This window comes from Podarcis cretensis (assembly GCF_951804945.1).
Source record: "Podarcis cretensis genome assembly, chromosome: 15".
NCBI lineage: Eukaryota > Metazoa > Chordata > Lepidosauria > Squamata > Lacertidae > Podarcis > Podarcis cretensis.
The window spans coordinates 13,105,055-13,124,516 of NC_137185.1; the positions used below are offsets into that span (position 1 = coordinate 13,105,055).

At 44.7% G+C, this 19,462-nt stretch overlaps 1 protein-coding gene across 1 annotated transcript; it reads right to left on the reverse strand.

The window, feature by feature from the left end:
• Positions 1-729: 729 nt before the first annotated feature.
• NUP88 (nucleoporin 88) lies at positions 730-18,657 on the reverse strand. Its single transcript, XM_079955585.1, has 17 exons — positions 18,330-18,657; positions 17,096-17,265; positions 14,947-15,072; positions 13,855-13,941; positions 13,555-13,731; positions 12,923-13,109; positions 11,406-11,556; positions 10,882-10,980; positions 10,094-10,184; positions 8,638-8,739; positions 8,052-8,210; positions 6,724-6,849; positions 5,596-5,661; positions 3,507-3,587; positions 1,821-1,947; positions 1,480-1,598; positions 730-934 (listed from the first exon to the last, which is right to left on the reverse strand). Exons 1-17 carry the CDS (start codon positions 18,591-18,593, stop codon positions 871-873), a joined length of 2,196 nt encoding a protein of 731 aa, XP_079811711.1. The 5' UTR covers positions 18,594-18,657; the 3' UTR covers positions 730-870.
• Positions 18,658-19,462: the final 805 nt, after the last annotated feature.

The window sequence follows — 19,462 nt, forward strand, 5'->3', positions numbered from 1 at the left end:
TCCTGTGTTAAATCATCCTTATGACATCATGGCAAGTTCTGACTTGCTTTTATGCGCAGATGTGAACTGCAGGTTGCAGGGAGGGCAAATTACTGTATTTACTCAAATGTAATGCACACGTTTTTTGGCCAAACTACATCGCAAAAATTAGGGTGCGCATTAAATTTGATGCCACCAGGAAATAGTTTTTTGGTTTCAATATTTTTTGAAAATTAGGGTGCGCAGTAGATTTGATGGCACATTAGATTTGCGTAAATACAGTAAGAACTAGAAAGGCAAGGATTAACATCCGCTTAGAGGTTTTCTGTTCTAGTAAGGAAGGTATAGATTTTCTTTTAAAAAATATGGGGTAGGGGCTTAATTTACAAATGGGTAATTGGCAACATGGTTTTTTACTTACTGGACAAGGGGCAGACATGAATTAAATCGGGAGAAAACATAGGCTGACATTTTGCTGTTACGTTATGTGAATGCTGCAAAAAAACTTGAATACATGAGCAGCACTGACCTTAATATGGCACCTGCAATATCTAGGGGTAAAACCGTGCTTGTGCTTTCTCCTTTGGTGTGTGGGGAATTAATCAATTCTGTAAAGAGACTTTCAGAGTAATCCTGGTGATTATGCCCAAGATCTATTGGCAGGATTCTTCCTGTGTTTTGCCTTCTGGAGAAGAAACAGCAGTACATCATACCAAATAGTCTAAGCCTAGATTTAGAAGTGAGACGAGCTTTCAAAAAAAGTATTTATTCACAACAGAGATGTTTTATATATATAAAAATAACACAAGGAACCAACGTATAAAGTAGGAGAAAGGCAGTTTGCGTTCCCTTCATGTTTCACGAGTTTGATTTACACCATTAATGACGGCTCTAAAAGGTCACATGGTTTCTGACATCATTTATCTGTTTTACCATCGCCTGGATGCGTTCTCCCCTGCATCAGAGAGAGAAAGAGAAAGCACTTCAGTGACTTCAGCCATTCTGAGCAGACAAGGCATGAAAAACAGAGCGCAACACACAACTTTCCTGGGTGGGGTTTTCACCTCCACTACTGCAAGCGGCTACACTAGCAAACAAGCATTTATTAATTTATATACTGCTTCTGGGCAGCTTGCCAGTATAAAACCAATTGCCAAAAATACAGTTAACGTACACGGTAACAATTTAAGCACGGAAACAACTGCACTTAAAATGTGTAACAAAACAAGCAGCGCAACAATTGGAAGAGTGAAGAAGGAGGTTCAAATCGGGTGATAAGGAGAATGTTTGTCTGAGCAGGTATGACTTTCACAGCTGGCACAGTGCTAATACTGGTGGGACCCTCTTACTTCAGCACCCTCTTACCCCACGTGTACAACCCCTCAACATTACTGCTTGAAAACACAGCATCAGCACAACAACGCAGCAGCCAAGAGGTGGGCCTCTTGACTCGCTCGCTGTTCATTTGCCAAGTGTTTCAAAGTGCAAGCGCCCACTTACTCCTCTTTCAGAACTGCTTGGATGCATTTCCTCTGATAGGTGTTAAGGTTGATGCTAGGCTTCCGCGGACTGGTCTCCTTCTCCATTTTTCTCTGCTGATAATCCTTTTTCATTTTAACCTAAAAGCAAGCAGTAAATAGCACAAGAGACAGATGCTTCAAAAACCCTTGAAAAAGTGTTTCAAATACTGCCTTCCAGCTTCATGCGTAGTGCCTCTAGCTCCCACCCTCTTCTTCTACTTATTTATTTTTTAAAGGCTTTTTAGATCACTTGATAATCCCTAAGCGTTACGTATACAAAAACAGCCAAACATTACAAAAACAATGCACATCCACACTTACTTGCCGGATAGCATTTCCCAAGTGCCGCAGTTGTTCTTCGATTGTCTGTAGTTCCTTCTTCATGTCCTTTTCACTATCTGACAAGACAGGCAGCTGAGAGTGGAAGTTACGCAGTACCTTCTTCATCCTTCAACCCACAAAGACAGTGTTAGTCAATCAATCTTTTTATTATGCAGTCACAGACTAGAACAAGATAAAAGCAGCAGCCATGAAGATCTGAAGCATGTCTAAAATAAGCTATACATTAAAAGTAGATTAAAAAAGAAACAACACAGCCATTAGAAATTGTAACAGCAGCCGGACAGAAAAAGGTTTAATCAGGGTAATTTTCTTTACATTTTTTTTCAGCAAGGAGAAGTTTAGCGACAGTCTAATAATACGTTCAAATAATTTGCCAAAAGGTTTGCCAGATACCAATTATAAGTCCTACCTGAAAATTCTGAAAGAATGTGAATCAGACAATATCATACCAAAAGTAGCTGAGGGGGAGGCAAATTAAACCCAGGTTTACTGACCACGGATGGTATTCAACAAAGTTTTACTCAGAATACTGAACTGGACCAAGCTTAATCATTTACATTCAACTCAGTGGGTCTATTCCAAGGACAATTTAGTTGACCACCACTTCATATATTACTATACCACTACTGTCAGAGTCAACACGCTGGCTCATATGTTGCACTCAACACAGATATAAGAGGTCTCTGCACACTGTGAAAGTGTATGCTAGTTCATTTCTGCAGCTCTTCTATTGTGCACAGAGACTATACACTTGTTGAGTAACGTGTGACCATCCCCAACTTGTAGACAAAGTTAATTGTTTGCAAATTCTGCTTTTAGAACCGAGACAATTGTCAAGTGCTAATTAAGCAGGAGCAGAAGAGGGGAATGTCACCCTACACTACAAGCATAATTTCCTAAAGACAAATTCAGTCCTTATTTTCAAAATGCTGAAAGTTGCCATCAAAGCTGTATGTATTCCCAAGCAGGTCCAAAGTCTAATAATAATAATAATAATAATAATAATAATAATAATTTCTCCACCCATCTCCCAAACGAATATTAAACTGCATATACAAACTGCACACCACCCATTTTCTAATCAAAGTTATGCAAAATTATGCACATTAATTGTGGTACCCCTACTTTCAAAGTGCTCCCAGCCCTCCTTTATTAAGTTGGCTTCTGTCAACTGCTTTTCAGGAAGAATGGGACTGATTAACTTCACACAAAATCCACTTGCAATGTGTTGCTCACCTATTCTCTCTCGGCTAATACACAGACCACTCAGGCACACATCACGGGGGTGTAAGTTTGGCTAGATAATGCCAATTCCAAACAGCTTGCCCTTCCAAAGACAACAGCATTGTTTGGGAACATCTCTGCCATTTTAAACACGGGTTTAAAGGCTTTAGTCAGTGAATAAACTTGCACGAAACTGTTAGCAGCAGCTTAAGTTGTAGGTTTAGTTCAGCTGGCTGCCAAACTGCATGCTGCTCAGCTGAAATGCCTCTCCACAACCTGGCTTTCTTTATCATTAATTCAGGCCCAGCAATTCCGAAGGGTGCACATCTTAAGGACAAGGTTTCAGCACAAGCCCAAGGCATCCTTGGCATCAGACAGGCATGGGCATTTTCTTGCTCCAGCCCCCAGCAAGAGAGCCTTGTGAAGAGTGTGCCCTTTTACCTGTTCACAATGTCTTCCTGCTTCTCTTTGGCTTCCTCGTACTTGTCAGCTAATCGCTCTGCCATCTCCCGCAAGCTTTTCCTTTGGGCGAAGAGGAAATGTTATTCTGGGATAGTGGTGCGCATTTGTCTCATAAAACAGAACAAGTGGGGTCTATTTGTTGTTTCTTATGAAACAAAGCAGTTCTAAAGGGCAGTGCACCCTTCTCTTTCCATGTCTCCCACCAGCAGCTGGCATGTCTACATGAGGCTGCAAGGGAGAGTTTTAGGAAATTTTGACTCCCATCCAAATCCTGGACACCAGTTACTATAACTTAGCCGGTGCTGTGCCCTGTGTGTGCCTTTTAAAAACGGCTCATAAAGGGAGTGTCTTTGTCTGAACCTGACAGGTCTGTTATAGACATGGAATGCATTTTCATGCCAACCAGATGGAAAACACAGAAATGACAGGCAGAAGAAGAGCAGCTGGGTCTCCCATAGACATCAATGGCAAAAGGAAACTCATAGCAAAGCAAATTAGACTTTCTCTAACAAACAAATAAGCAAATAATTTTCTTGCACACCCTTAAATTTGGGATAGATGTGGAAGCAGAGATTTTATGAGTACGGTGAAATAAGACAACCGAAAGTAATTGAATCCATGTACCTATATAACTGAAGTGCCCCACTGAACCCCAAACCCCAAAACGTCCACCACTGAAATCCCAGTAATGTGCAGGAAATCCCAGCAGCACTACCCACTGATAACTTCTATGTCCCATTAAAAGGCAATGCCAACCGATGTTGTTTGACACATGTTATAAAAAACAGCCAGAAGCAAATAAAAGCCACAAACTTTTTCTAGCCTACTATATGTTTTGGAAAGTGGTCTGTCTACCTGTATGTTCTCTAGGCATTCTTAAGATGTCATTCCCAAACTTGGTACAACAGTGCCTGAGGCCAAAGAGCCAGTTTCCATTGATGCTTGGATACAGTCGGCTGCCATTTTGAATCAAGATGGCAGAACGAACTCTTCCTACCTCTGTCAATTGGGAAACCTCTGATGGCATCATTGCCCAGTTTGGCATGATGGTTCTTGAGGCAGAGTGGGTTTTTGTCTAGGTTTGGATACTGTCAGATGCCATTTGGATTTTAACCAAATCTGGCAGAAAATTAAAGGGGTTGTGCAGTGGGTTTAGTGAAAGCCTGAATCCCATACCAAATCAGGCCAATCTGGACTTTAACCAAGTTGGGCCATGACAACGCTGGATCCAAACTGCACTGGTTAACATTTCCAGATCTGGCATGGTAGTTCCTGAGATGGTGGAGGATGTTTCGTCTCTATTTAAATATAATTGGGTGTTGGGAGGTGGCATCAAGAGCCCTAGAAATTACAGATTACATTATCCATTTACAAATACCAGCATCTTTTGATTTCTAAGAATCCCTGAGCAACGCCAGGAACTTTTAGCTAGTAGTTTTTTTAAAAAAAAGATGAGCAGGAGGATATTATGTTTTAGTGCTACTTTGGGCCCAATTTAGGTACAGGGCTCTTCTTATATTCTTAAAAGCAGCATAATGAAAAGCAGGCAAGTGGCAGAAGTCTAGTGGACACCCCAGACAGTTATTAGGAACACACTTCTTTAAAACAAGCTTACACTAAAATATCACTAATGAATCAAACTATCACTAGAACAGGAACAGGAACACAAAGTGGGGACTAAATCACATGGAAAAGAAGAGTAACAAAATCAGCAAATCCTAGAAGATCTCTTCAGGTTTTAACCTGGGGTAAAACACTTGTGTCTAATATCAGACCTTGGTGGACATCTCTGGAAAGGATGCTCTGAAAAGTACCTTACAGATCCTTCTAGGCTCAGTGATGCCTACTTTGGCTGGTAGCAGCTCTTTAAGGTCTTGCGCAGGAGGGCTTTCCTGGCCCTAATACCCACAAACATTTTTCACTAGTGATGGGTGGGGTTAAACCAGAGATTTTTGACATGCAAGGCACATTCTCTACCACTGAGCTCTGAGCTGCTCTCACGGGGCGACCCAGTTCTTTTAAACTACCAGCCAAGCGAGCTTAAAAGGCAAAGAGACAGTCACCTCACCTTTCCTCTCGACAGTAGGCAAGATCTTCCAGCTGCTTCTTTTTCTGTTCCCGAAGCAATTTCACTCTGAGGAGCAAGGGTTGAAGGGATGGCCAAACTGTTAGGTTTTTTGACGCAACCTGGCTTGCCTTTCTGCTCTCCCCTACCCCTCCAACCCATTGTTCAATGAGAAAAATAAATTATGAGGAACAAGGGGGTTAACCGGGGGTGGAGACATTTAAAAAGACACATACAACAGAAAGGGGAATTGTGCTATTAACTGCTCTGTTCCGAAAACGAGAGAAAGGGGGAGGATAACGACCTAGCTGTAGAACAGAGGTGGGCAACCTTTTTCTGTGGCGGGGGGGAACACATTCCCTTCATACTCTGTTAGGGGCTGCATTCTCTGGTGGGCAGGCCAACCCCTTTCCCCAATCCAGAGGGCTGCTGGAGGAGGTGCATTACACCCTCACTCTCCTTTGCCAGAGGACAGAATTGACAGCTTGCAGAAGGCTTTTGGAATTAAGCCAAACGTTGCCACCGATTGTTTTTCCTCTGGAGCAGGGGTTGGGGGAAAACAAGGCAGGGATTTCCACCCAGTTACAGTGGTGCCCTGCAAGACGAATGCCTCGCAAGACGGAAAACCCGCTAGACGAAAGGGTTTTCCGTTTTGGAGGTGCTTCGCAAAACAAATTTCCTATGGGCTTGCTTCGCAAGACGAAAATGTCTTGCGAGTTCCTGCGGGGTTTTTTCCCTTTCCCCCCCTTTTTCTAAGCCGCTAAGCCGCTTATCCGCTAAGCCGCTAAAAGCGCTAATCCGCTAAGCCGTCAATGGGCTTGCTTCGCAAGACGAAAAAACCGCTAGACGAAGAGAATCGCTGAACGGATTCTTTTCATCTTGCGAGGCACCACTGTATGCCACTCTTTCGATTAGCCAATGATAAAGCAAATCAGGAATATGCTCTTCACAAAAATGGAAATAATTCCCAAGGGCAGGAAAGCTATTCACTAGAGATTCTTGTCCCTATTGCATTACATCTGATGAAGTTGGCAGATAATAGATTGCAGGATCAAGATCAGAAAATAGCCAATTGTTGCTGCAACAGGAGGGAAGAAGAGCAAGGAGTTAGAAGCCAAGGGCCCATTTTACCTTCGCTGGATCTCCTCTCGGGCCAAGTCCTGTTTCAGAATGTATTCCTCCCTGAACACTTGAGTGGCTCTGCTGAGAAGCTGAAGGCATTCTTCAGGGGGAGGGGAAACTTCTTTATCTGCAGACCTGGAAGACAAACACAACACCGTCTTGGTCATTATACCGTACTGCCAAGAGTTGTTGAGCTTTTTGGGGGCTGGCCCAGAGTTGTTGAAACATGGCTCACCCACCTGCCCTGCAACTCACATGCATTGCTAAAGCCACCAATCACCCACACAATTGCCGCAGCCACAAATAACATGACCAATAGCCACTGACAATCTCCAGCTCCCAGCGGCAAACAATCCCACGTACCCCCTGTGCCCTATCCGTGTATAAGGCGCCCCCTAATTTTTAACCTACTTTTTAAAGAAAAAAAGCTCGTCTTATACATGGAAAACTACGGTACATGCTCTGATAAAGAGCATTTAGAATCATAGAATTAGAGTTGGAAGGGATCTAAGGGTCATCTAGTTCAACCCCCTGCGATGCAGGAATCTCTTGCCCAATGTGGGGCTTGAACCTACGACTCTGATACTAAGAGTCTCATGCTCTACCGACTGAGCTATCCCAGGCTGCTTTGCCACACAAATGCTTCTGACACCATATGCCCTAGGGCTGTGTGCATCAAGAAGCTTGAACTGGAGAGGGGTCCAGTTATTTAGGTAAGATTTCTAACTGGCCTCAAACTGAGGGTTCAGCTCAGATAAGGACATTACAATCAAACTGCATTTGACAAAGCCCTCGAGTCGGATGCTGATCAACACACCAGAAAGCCAATCTATTTTAAATGCCCAGAAACACTTATAGTAAAGAGAAGCCAAGAAGCCAAGAAGCCCTGCTCATCGCTGTAGCCCACCGACCCTGCTAGATTTATGTCCGATGAGCCTAACAACCCAGCCAGAACCTCAAAGTGACTGTGCCATGACTGGGCCACAGAATATGCTGGTGCGGAAAGAGCAGCAAGAAATTTATGGTGGCACCAGTGAAGTTGCAAGAGCTGTCAAGTGCGGGAGAAGAGGAGCGGAGATCAGCCAGAACGAAAGACCACTGTGCATAAGTCCATCCTGAAAATGGAGGTGGTGGAACAGCAAGTGTAGACCTTATGCAGGATTATAGCAATGAGAAGGGTGAACCCTGTCAGAGTGAAAGGAAAGGGGCTGAGAATACCAGATGATGGAACCCCCTCTTCCGAACAACACCAAAGGCCAAGGTGTGCCTTTGCCTTTTGGGGACACAGGAGTGATGGGGGATGACGAAAGCCTTTTGCCTCCAGAAAGATTTCATACTTCAATAGGAGAGGGTTAGCAGAATTGCGATCCAGGATATTTCGGATGTGTCGCTCAAAGGAATCCTGCGATTCGGCCAGGATGCGGAGAGGTGAGACTGTAACCGGCGAATCTTGCTTGGTGCACAGAAGAGGAGGGCATGGTGGGTGGATGGCAGAACTGTCAATACAAGTGTCAGGCATTAGTTAGACATTTCCAAAGACACTCCTCACTTGCTTTCATGAAGTTCTTTAGAGGTTTTTAATTCTTTTACACCCTTCCCCCCCAAAAAAGTTTGCAGACCTTTGCAAAGAGCAGGCATGAAATGCTGAATAAGAAACTTGAGAGAATTATTAACACAATCCTAGTTAGGAATAAGGGAAAGGCAAGTGTGCCAGTCAAGGTAATGAAGGGGTATGTCAGGGATTACCAGGAGAACCAATAGTCATGAATTCAAGGTCAGCAGAGCCTGGTGCCATGGAATCTTGAAGGAGTTACCTAGGCAATTCAAGAGTCGTAGCAACTATATAAGGGAAATATACTATGTCCTTGGAAGTATGCCTACCATATTTCAGCATTAAATAGGTAAATGTGGCTCAGTACGTACAGAAGAGGTTTGGTGACACATTCGTAGCTCCTGGTGATGCAGACCATTGTGGGACCCAGAATGTCTGAGACGATCCAAAACCCTATAATTGAGGCCGCTTGGCTGAAGGAACAGAACAGAAAAAATGTCAAGCTATCCCAGAAAACATTGGCAACCCCAAGAACAGAAGAGCAGAAGTCACTTGCTGTCTTCAGACTAACACAACCAAGAATCCACCGCAGAATCTAGCAAATCTTTTAAGTGCCTCTTATCAGATTCTTCCTTCACTGTAGCCACATTTACAGCTTCATACTGATTTGGTTTCCTAGGCTTTTTGATGCTTAGTGTCTCTCCTGGTCAGTCTTCTGCAAAAACTGAGCAAGAGTAGAGGTCATCCCCACCATTGTTCTCAGATCTATAATTACCAGAGATAATCCCTCCAGCTCATTATCGTCTGTTTAGGGCCTATTCCTGTATTTTGACCCAATTTGGCTCTGCCTCTTCATCTGGAGGCTGAATGCAAGATTTATAAGTCTTTAAATATCCAGAAGCTGCAGTGGACCCTATGCTGGTGTCTTGCAGAGATTCTACCCATCACATCTATAAGACCACTAAGTAGGTCTTGAAATGTCACAGCAGGCAGAAATGCCTGGATAGTTCAGTTGGTTAAAGTGTGGTGTTATTAATGCCAAGGCTGCAGGCTTGATCCCCGTATCGGAAAACTGCATATTCCTGCATTGCAGGGGGTTTGATGATATGATCTTTGGGGTCTCTTCCAACTCTACAATTTTATGATTCTGTGTTTCAGTTTTCTGCCAGTATCACCAATGTGCTGCCTTTACTGCAGTACAGCCTCAACTGGGGCTCTGTTCCAACACCTTGAAAAACCAGTTCAAAGTCGTGCGTCTGTCACATTTACTAGAAGAAAGCTGAAATTTCCATTGGCCCATCCATGCATGTCTTGCTAGTTAAGAAGGCCTCCTTCTGTTGAACCCACCTGGGATGCAGATGTTTCCAACCTGGGATCTACACAAGATTCTGAGGGTACTCACTAAGGAAGTGCTAAGTACGTGTCACATCAGTAAAGCTTTCTGTTTCATTACATCTCCCTGCCCATCTCTGGGTAATGGGGCTTAACCTTTTGCTCACTGAAGGCCTCCTGCATATCCCCAGAATAAGCATTCATGCCTTGTTCTCTCATGTTCTCAAAAAAAAAAAGCCTTTTTCCAGCCAACATCCTTACCCAGACCTAGAAAAAGGGGCACCCCAAAAACAGTCAAGAGCCTTGTCTTCACCACAGAGAGACACAAACACAGTTCTCCTTCCCTGTCCACCCTGCTTGCTCATCCAAATCTTAACACAAACAACACCATTCAATGCTTGATTTTTCAGAAACCGAGTTGTGTTCTTGGCCTGGCTTCTCCAGCAGTAAGCAGCTGCAAGAAGAATATGGATTTGGGAAGAAGTAGACTCTTACCTGCATGGCAGAGGTTTTGTGCAAAGGATGTGCTCTACGATGCATTTCTGTTCTGCTCCAAGTTCTTGCAAACGGTCCTTGTCTTCTTCATCTGAAAAAACAAGTAAACATGCAGGTTACTGGGGAGTCACACCTATCACCCCACAGAACAGAAATGAGGAAATCAGAACTCCTAGCCAAATGTCATGCAGGGGTGGGGGAATCTGGAGGGGAAAGGGGATTGGTAGGGGGAGGGAGCCAAACTGGACTGAGTAACAGAAAATGCAGGTGATCATTTCAGATCTCTGACAAAAGCCATCTGTCCCTTTCCTGGCAGCCCATTGGGAGGTGGAGGAAGAGAAAAGGAGGTGGTCCTGACCATTGGGAGGACGCAGATAATGACAAATTTGCTCTGGCCCTACCAGTTTTGGATCACATTTTTGAATGGGTTGTGCCAGCAATATATGCGTTCAGTTCACATGGCTGTGTTTTGAGTGTCATGCCTTAGGCTCTGGTTCTCCCTCCTCTCTGCACGTGCTCCGATGCCCTTCATTATTTCTGGCTTAGTCAAATCTTAGTTTACCTCCAAATCTGACTTGGAAACTACAGTTTGAAGTAGGTTTTCAGTTCTAGTTGGAGGTAAACTATGGTCTGCCAGATTCAGATGTCTCACTAAACTGTACCACTGTCCACTCTATTTATATCTCACCTTTCCACACTACTGGCACACACTACTCAAGACAAGTTGCATCTGTGAGAAACAAGGCTTAGGAATGCAACATTCCAAGGCAGGAAGGTTTCACTACTACCTGAGTCAAGGAACTTTTGAAGTTTGTTGATCCAGGTGACTCCAACGCTGTGCACCCCAGCGTCATGTGTACAGTGATATCGAGAGGGACATTTGGGATCTGAAAATGCAAGTGAGATATTTATGCATTCATGGAGAGCCAACAAAGACACGGGAATGTTTTAGTCCACATATGATAGCGGCAACGTGGAACTGCGTGAAAATCGAACTATGCTGAACCTGTTTATGTAAAGCAGTTCCATGAACTCCCAGCAATGACCCACATTGTTGCCACCCTCTCATTTATTGATGGGCTGCCTCAAGACGGCAAAGCAACTCAGACCACCGGGAGCTGCAGAATGAGACAGTAAACAGCTTGCTGGGCCAGCTGGGTAATGCTATCCTGTGACAAAGATACGTGCAAATCAAGGAACAGGCAGCCTGGCATTTATTAATTTTTGTATTTGCCTGAAAGGTTGCTTTAATTGGATGCCAAGTGAGCAGAGCAAGGGGAAAGCAAGAGAGGTAACTGACTTGTGCTCCTACCTCTATGCAATTTGATTGGGCAGGAGAAGTCCGACTCCAGGGGTTCCTCCCCTTCCCTTGAAGCCAGTTTCAGTGCAAGCTCCAGTTCAACACATTCAAACACGTAGAGCGACGGAATGAGGTCAGTTCTTGAATCCCAGGATTTGACAGACTGCAGAGATGATTTGGTTAACACTTCTAAATTTGTCCTCCCTTGAGATAATAGCTCAAGGGATTAAATTCACTTAGGAAGCACCTCCCTCCCCGCTGCAAAAAAAAGGTAAAAATTGGGGGTTTGTTTATTATTTTAATCGCACATTGCATGTATTTTAATTGGGAAACCCAGCATTTGATAAAGTGTGGGCTGTAAGTACATATTATAAAGAAATATAAATAGAGAACCCTCAACTGTCTCCTAGTGAGCTGGTGGGGAGGGGAAACAATATCTACTTCTTACTCTTTTGTGTGTTTATGCTTTTAAGGTCCAAATGAAGATCAATATTGTGCATTTCTGAGATGCACAGGGTTTTTAAAATAGCTCCTCAATATAAGAGGAATATGAAATATAAGACACCTGGCTGTATTTAGTCATGTCCATTAATTCTCAAGGGGTTGAGTATTACTTACTGCATTTATACCTCACCTTTTTCTCCAAGGAGTTAAAGATGGTGTATATGGCACTCCCCCTCCTCAATTAATCCCCACAAGAACCCTGTGAGGTAGGTTAGGCCAAGAGGCAGTGACTGGCCCAAGGCCACCCAGTGAGCTACGTGGCTGAGTGGGAACTTGGACCTCTCCTGGGTCTCCTGGGACACTCTAACTACTATACCATGGTGGCTGCTATGAATAGCATGTATGACTATCTTAGGTCCACTAATTTCATTGAGTCTATTCTGGATACAACTGAGTTGGGTGCAACCTCCTTGCAAGAACCTCCAAAATTGTTTATGGCTGCAGAGACAAAGATGTTGATCAGGGGAAAACAATACCAATTTCCGTAATTAAGATGAGCCACAGTTTTAGGGTTTAGAAACTGCAAATCGTCAGCTGGGCAGAGGGCCATCATGCTTCTGTGGGAACAGATTGCTGGAGAGGGAGCCACCTTGAGCTCCTTGGAGGAAAAGTGGGATACCAGTACAACAAATAAATTTAGAAAAAGGATAAGAATGTGCAACAGCACTGTACTATTGGTCACATGCTCAATAAGCACATGTCATAATGTGAAAAACCTGTTACAAAAATGGGGAGGACTGCAAAGACAGCCAGCTAAAAATGAATATCCAGGTTGGGGATACACATAACAACCTTATGCCAAGTCCACGGGTCTATCTTGCCCAATATTAGGACAGGCAGCAGCTTTCTGTGAACTCTGGAAGAGGCCTCTCCTACCACATGCTACCCAGTCCTTTTCACTGGAAAAGCCAGAGTTTGAGTGTGGGACCTTTGAGTGCAAAGTACTACAGTCCCTCCTCATATAATGGGGTGGTGGTGGTGGGGAAGCTCTCCTGAAAACTCCAAGTAGTAACAGGCAAACATACCATCTGTTCATCATCTTCTTCTCCCTCCAGTACCACGCAGTGATAAAGCAGCCCCGACTCTGTGGCAATCACCAAGATGTTGGGAACGCATGAAAGGCAGAGAACCGCACAAGCGTCGTAACCGTAGTTGTCTTCAGCTGCAGGATGCATTGGCAGTGGGCCCAAGAGCCGACCAAGGTTTCCACTGCTACGAAAAAGAAATAGGGGGGGAAAGGAGGGTGGAATCAAAGGAAGCCTACTGGGAAGAGCTCAAACTTCTAGGGCAGTTTGCTGCTGCTGCTGCTGCTGCCACCCTCAAAAAAACTCCAAGCAAGCCATGGCCAAATACCTGGAACAGCAAAGTTTTGCAGCCAACCAAGGCACCAAACTGACCTTGCCAGCCTCAGAGCAGAAAGCCTAGGATATACTAATCAGACACCAACCAAATCACCTCAACCATACAAGGAGATAATACAGGCAAGCGTTGATTCTTGAACCCTGGGTTTCCATTCAGAGTTGAACTAGGAGCAACTGTTTTGGTGTTCAAATCAGTACCCACCTACCGCACAGCCATCTATGAGGTCTGGTCAAGCACTGCCCAGTGCAAAAAATGAAGGTGAAAGGAGGATCATGAATCTGGGTTAGACCTTTACCTGTGCAGCAGACTAATGTAGGTCAGAAAAGTCTCCCCATTTTCATACAAGATGTAGAGAGGATACGCTAGCACTTCCTCCTTCTCTCGCTGCCCAGCAATGTTCTTGGGGACTGCTGCCAGGGGCCCAAAATCGAATGCTACTGCCGTTTCTCCTATCAGTGCTGTGTAGGCTCTCCTAAGGGAGGGAGCAGTCAGTTGAGTTTGTAGCAGTTCTCTGCACACATTCAGTTTGCCCAACAAAAAGTGGCCGCTGGTGTGTGCTTGGAGGGGCAACTATGAGGGAAACTTCAGACCTCACCCCTTATTGAGCCTCAGAGTCTCCTCATCAGCTTCTGAAAGATGAATCACTTTCACAGGTGTCTGGGGTGAATTCAGGCTGTAAATCCTTTAAAGCAAAATACGACATTTTAAAAAACAAGAAGCACATCCCAGATAATAGCTTCTATAAACCCAACCTCTATTAGCTGAATACCTTTACAATTTTCAGTACTGCACCCGACATTATTACACTGGCAGAAGCTGGTGCAGTATCACTTCAGCTGAAGAGCTGCCCTGGTGTCAGACCAAGACCAGAGAGACCCAGTTCAAAGCCCTGCTTAGCCCTCAGCCTTGCTGGGTAGTCCTGGCCTAGTCACTCCCTCCAGGTCTGACATACCTACTACACAGGGTTGCTATGAAGATAAAATAAGAGGATGGAGCATACATGCTACCCTGAGCTCCTTGGAAGAAGAGTGGGAGAAAACTGTAGTAAGTATGGCTTAAACAATTGCTCCGTGGGTCTCTAAGCATGTGGTTCCAAATGACCCCATCAAATAAATATTTAAAGGAAGCTACATTAGCCTCTGAAAGCATTTATACTCTGCTAATTAGCTGGAAAAGCTCCTAGGATAATGCTGTGAGCCCCTCCATTTGATACTTGGATTGTACATATGATTTTTATAAAACTGTATCTCAAAAAGACACCAGTCTCCGTTGACCTTAACTGCAAGGGAACCAAACCCAGGGAAGCACTGGAACCCCTTAGAGGCTCTCACTACTCAGAGATTTGGGGGGGGCATGCAACAGAACAATGATACAGCATGTGCAGTGCACAGAAAATATTTCGGACCTTTTATTGTCCCCCCTTTTATTGTCAACGAGGCAGCTGAAGAAAGAAAGGTTGCCCAAGATCATTGAGTGAGTCTGCAGCTGAGCAAAGATTTGAACCAGAAAACTAAAAGCCTGCGGCTTACACTCTTCACCGCTATATTCCACTAAATTTTATATATAAAAAAGGATGACTAATATATACTGGATACCAGCACCACCTTTTTAAACAGTCAGGGAAACCAGGCTCCTTGGATTTCTCAAAGCCTGCTCAAAAGCAAACCATTCAGAGCAATAAAGTTACCTTATCGTGTTGTCAGATGTTAAGAGCACAATTTGAGGGTCCAGTGTCTCACTGGGGTACCAGGCGGAATGCTTCAGGGTCAGGGATGGTGAACTAGTGAAGAACCTTTCAGCAATAGGAATGGTGCTGCAAGAAGACAGGTCTCCATCATGAAAGGCACTATGTTCCAACCCAACAGAGGGCTGCCAACTGTTTGACTGTTGCTGTGCCTTTGACCAGCAGCTTGGGCTACAGATGTTCATGCCTGTGTCCCCTGCCAATTTCTGCAGATCAAGCTACAGTGGTGCCCCGCAAGACGAATGCCTCGCAAGATGGAAAACCCGCTAGACGAAAGGGTTTTCCGTTTTGGAGGCGCTTCGCAAAACGAATTTCCCTATGGGCTTGCTTCGCAAGACGAAATGTCTTGCGAGTTTTTCCGACTCCCCCCCCTTTTTTCTAAGCTGCTAAGCCGCTTATCAGCTGATCCGCTAAGCTGATAAGCCGCTAAAAGCCGCTAAGCCGCTAATAGCGCTAATCCGCTAAGACGTCAATGGGCTTGCTTCGCAAGACGAAAAAACCACTAGACGAAGAGAATCGCGGAACGGATTCTTTTCGTCTTGCGAGGCACCACTGTAGTGTCAAGAGCACAAGAACAGGCCAGGCGTTTCCTCCCCAACTGGCAAACCCATCAAAAGCAAAAAAGCTCAAGGGATAGACAGGCTTGTAACAGTCCTTTTTTATTTCCTAACTTGATGTGTTACATAAACACTACCCTTGCTTAAACTCTAGGTACTAAATAATTAGCTATCATTGGTCCTGAAGGGTCAGTACTCAAACATTTTATCTCTGTGGTGAAAGAATTTAACTAAGGAAGCTTTCTTCTAGGTAAAAATGTAGTCGCAGACTCGGTTATCGAAAGTGCTTTCAATCTAAAATCGAACTGATCTTCCCCATAAATGTAAAAAAAGGTTGAAAGAGTAGCTATTGTCCAAAAATAACATTTCCTGAAATCTTGTTTTTGAACCAATTAACAGTCCTGCTCCCACAAATGACCCTGCTTATGCCCAGAATCGCCTCCCAGTAATGTATTTGTGAAGCTCTCTCTCTCTTCAAAACCTATTCTTTGGCACAGTCCCCTAGCCTCTTTCTCCTAGTGCTATAACTATGTTCAAGTACATATCTCTGAAATATTCATGTATCCATTCCTTGTTTACCATTGCCTTCATGTGCCTCTCATCGCCCCTTGTCTTCCTTGTTCTGTTTATAGATTGTAAGCTCCATGAGGCAGGGACCTATCCTCTCATATTTAGTGACGTGCACATAGAGATCACTGATACTAGCAAATAATGCAGATTGCCAGGCTGTGAGTTCTCTGTGCAATGTCCTCTCCTGTTTCTTCCACAATGGGGAGAATTTCAAGAGCCTTTACTCTTTTCTCCAGCCTCGCAGTGATCTGTCAAATGTTAACTGTGAGCAATTTGAGAAGATGGATACTACTTCCATCGCAAAGAAAAGTTGCCTTAGCCTCCACTTGATACAGCAAAGCAAATGTGCCATCAGCAAGATGGACTGCTTCAGAACTTTGCTCAAAAGCAATCACTTTTAATGGAAAAGCAAGGAACTGAACCTAGAACATCAGGCCTACAAAGCCTGTATCCTAACACTGCATCATAAAGCACCTCAGCCACCCTTCTAAAAAAGTTTGAAAAGAGACTGCCTCTCTATACCGTAGTAGTGGAACGTATGCAGCTGAAACAAAGTCCCTCCAAATATACAATGGTACCTTGGGTTAAGTACTTAATTCGTTCCGGAGGTCCGTTCTTAACCTGAAACTGTTCTTAACCTGAAGCACCACTTTAGCTAATGGGGCCTCCTGCTGCCACCGTGCCGCCAGAGCACAATTTCTATTCTTATCCTGAAGCAAAGTTCTTAACCTGAAGCACTATTCTTGGTTAGTGGAGTCTGTAACCTGAAGCGTATGTAACTTGAAGTGTATGTAACCCGAGGTATCACTGTAATGCTTGAGAACTTCAGTAAAAACAGTCATCAAATGAGATTGACACAATGTACTCAAAACTGCTTTCTTTACAGACCCAGATGATAATGAAGTAGCAACCATCCCTAGTTCTAAAGCTGCAAAGCAATTATGAGAAATGGAGAGCCTACATACCTACAATTAACCACTGGTTTTCCACCTTCAAACTCAGAGTTCTTTCCCCAGCGTTTAGGTAACTCCAGCACCATCAGGCCTTTTGTTCCTATCAGAGCTACATGCTCCTGTGTAGGACTCAGTGCAGTTTGATACACCTCAAAAAAGGGTGAATTTATGCAGAGCAGGGTCTGGAAATCAAAGCGGCAATCGGTTAACGCTTAAATATTTGAATTTTGTGCAGAACAAAATATTTAAAACTAGTGCAAAATGCGTATGTGTCGCTCAATTACACATTTGGCTGCAAGCAAACTGCACCTGTTGCTTCCTACCATTTCATCTGTGCTCACTCTTTCAGGCATGATCTGATATGGATGAAGACTACCTATATTATTCTTAGGCTTCATGCAAAGCACTGGTAGCCGCTACTGTTCTTCTATCTAACCAAGAGACTACTAAACCCACAGGGTCTGCCTTGGACAAAAAGCTTGGAGAAACCAGCAGCCGTGTTCCTTCAAGCATTCTCTCCCAATGCTCGGACATCAATTAAAAACACAGCTGCAGTGTAGTAGTTATCTAGACTAGAACACCAGAGACCTGGGCATAGCCCCCCTAAATAAAGATCAATAAAAATACATAGCTTAAATGAGGTTCTGCCCCCCTAACAAAAGACCTGCCCCCTCCCAAAAATTATGGGACCTGCGTTCAAATCCCTGCTCAGCCACAAAACTCACTGGGTGTGACCTTAGGGATCAGTCACTGCCTCTCAGCCAAACCCACCTCACAGGGTTGTTGTGTGTGTGGGATTAATTGGGGAAGCATGTACAGTGGTACCTCGGGTTAAGTACTTAATTCGTTCCGGAGGTCTGTTCTTAACCTGAAACTGTTCTTAACCTGAAACATCACTTTAGCTAATGGGGCCTCCTGCTGCCGCTGCGCTGCCGGAGCCCGATTTCTATTCTTATCCTGAAGCAAAGTTCTTAACCTGAAGCACTATTTCTGGGTTAGCGGAGTCTGTAACCTGAAGCATATGTAACCCGAGATACCACTGTATGCCACCTTGAGCTCCTTGGGAGAAAAAAAACGCAATAAGCCATTCATTATTATCGCTACCGATAATGCAAGCCTATAGTCCTATATGGAGGGGCTTTCCACAGGTGAGCCGCCACCACCTTGAGGCCCGAAGCGGCGGCGCCCCAAACACAGGTTGGCCACCTCAGTGAGGGCCGAGCCCTATCGGGGCGAAAGGCCGCACCTGGTACTGGCCCAGCCTGTCGGGCTCGTCGCCCAGGCCCCTCAGGCTGAGGGCGTAGAAGGCGGCGCGCTCGCCGTCCCACAGGAAGAGCTCCCCGCCGAGGCCGAACAACAGGTCCCGCGGGAGGGACGGGCGCGACGACTCGGGCCCCGGCTCCGGCCCAGCCTCCTTGTCGGCCTGCTCCCTCAAGCGGCACAGCACGGCGTGGTGAGGCAGCTCCGCCCACCAGCGCTCTCCCAAGCCCGGCGCCACGGCCGCCGCCATCGTCGCCGGTCGATGAAGCCGGTCGGGGCCTCGCCGCCTCAGGAGCGCGGGACTACGAGCCCCAGAGTGCACCGCGGACGGTGACGTCGGCGTCCCGGCGGACCGATAAAGATGGTTAAGCCCAGCGGGCAACTTCGCCACGGGAGGGAGCGAGGGAAGGACGAGACCCAGAGTGCACCGCGGCCTGCTGACGCAAGCGGTCTCTGGACCGTAGACTTGTGAAAAGGGTAGGCGTGAAAGCTGCGCGGGGCTATGGGGTTTTCCATAGATATTCTAATTATCCTGCAGTGGAAGTGAGGGCTGCTTACGTCGAAAGAACATCCCGCCCGTTCAAATCTTGGCAATATTTTCTATTTTCTAGGCGGGGCGAAAAAAGCGGGGAAAGATCTCCAGAATTTCATCTATTAACTTAGTATCTTTTTTGTTTTTTGCGAATATTGTGTTTGTTACACGTAGAGATAGGGAGTGCTACATTCATGTGTCTTATCATTCCAAACGTTCTCTTCTATTGTTGCCTAACTAATATTTCTTTCTTTCTTTCTTTCTTTCTTTCTTTCTTTCTTTCTTTCGTGCTTCATCATTCTAACATTTTCTATAATTGTTCAGCCACAATGGCATTTCAGTTTTTTGTTCGATCATTTTAGATTTTTATCATCCTTGTTTTATCAATGTATCTCTACCGTTTGACCACAATATTCTTCCGCACGGTATTAGAAATACTGTATATCACACTTTCATTTTTCTTTATTGCTTTCGTCACACTTCTTTCGTAAAATTGATTCCCACCCTCCCCTCTCGCACTTTATTGCTTTATCACTCTTACATTCCCATCTCCTTGTCTTTAAAAGGTTTGGCTTGTTTACTTCGCC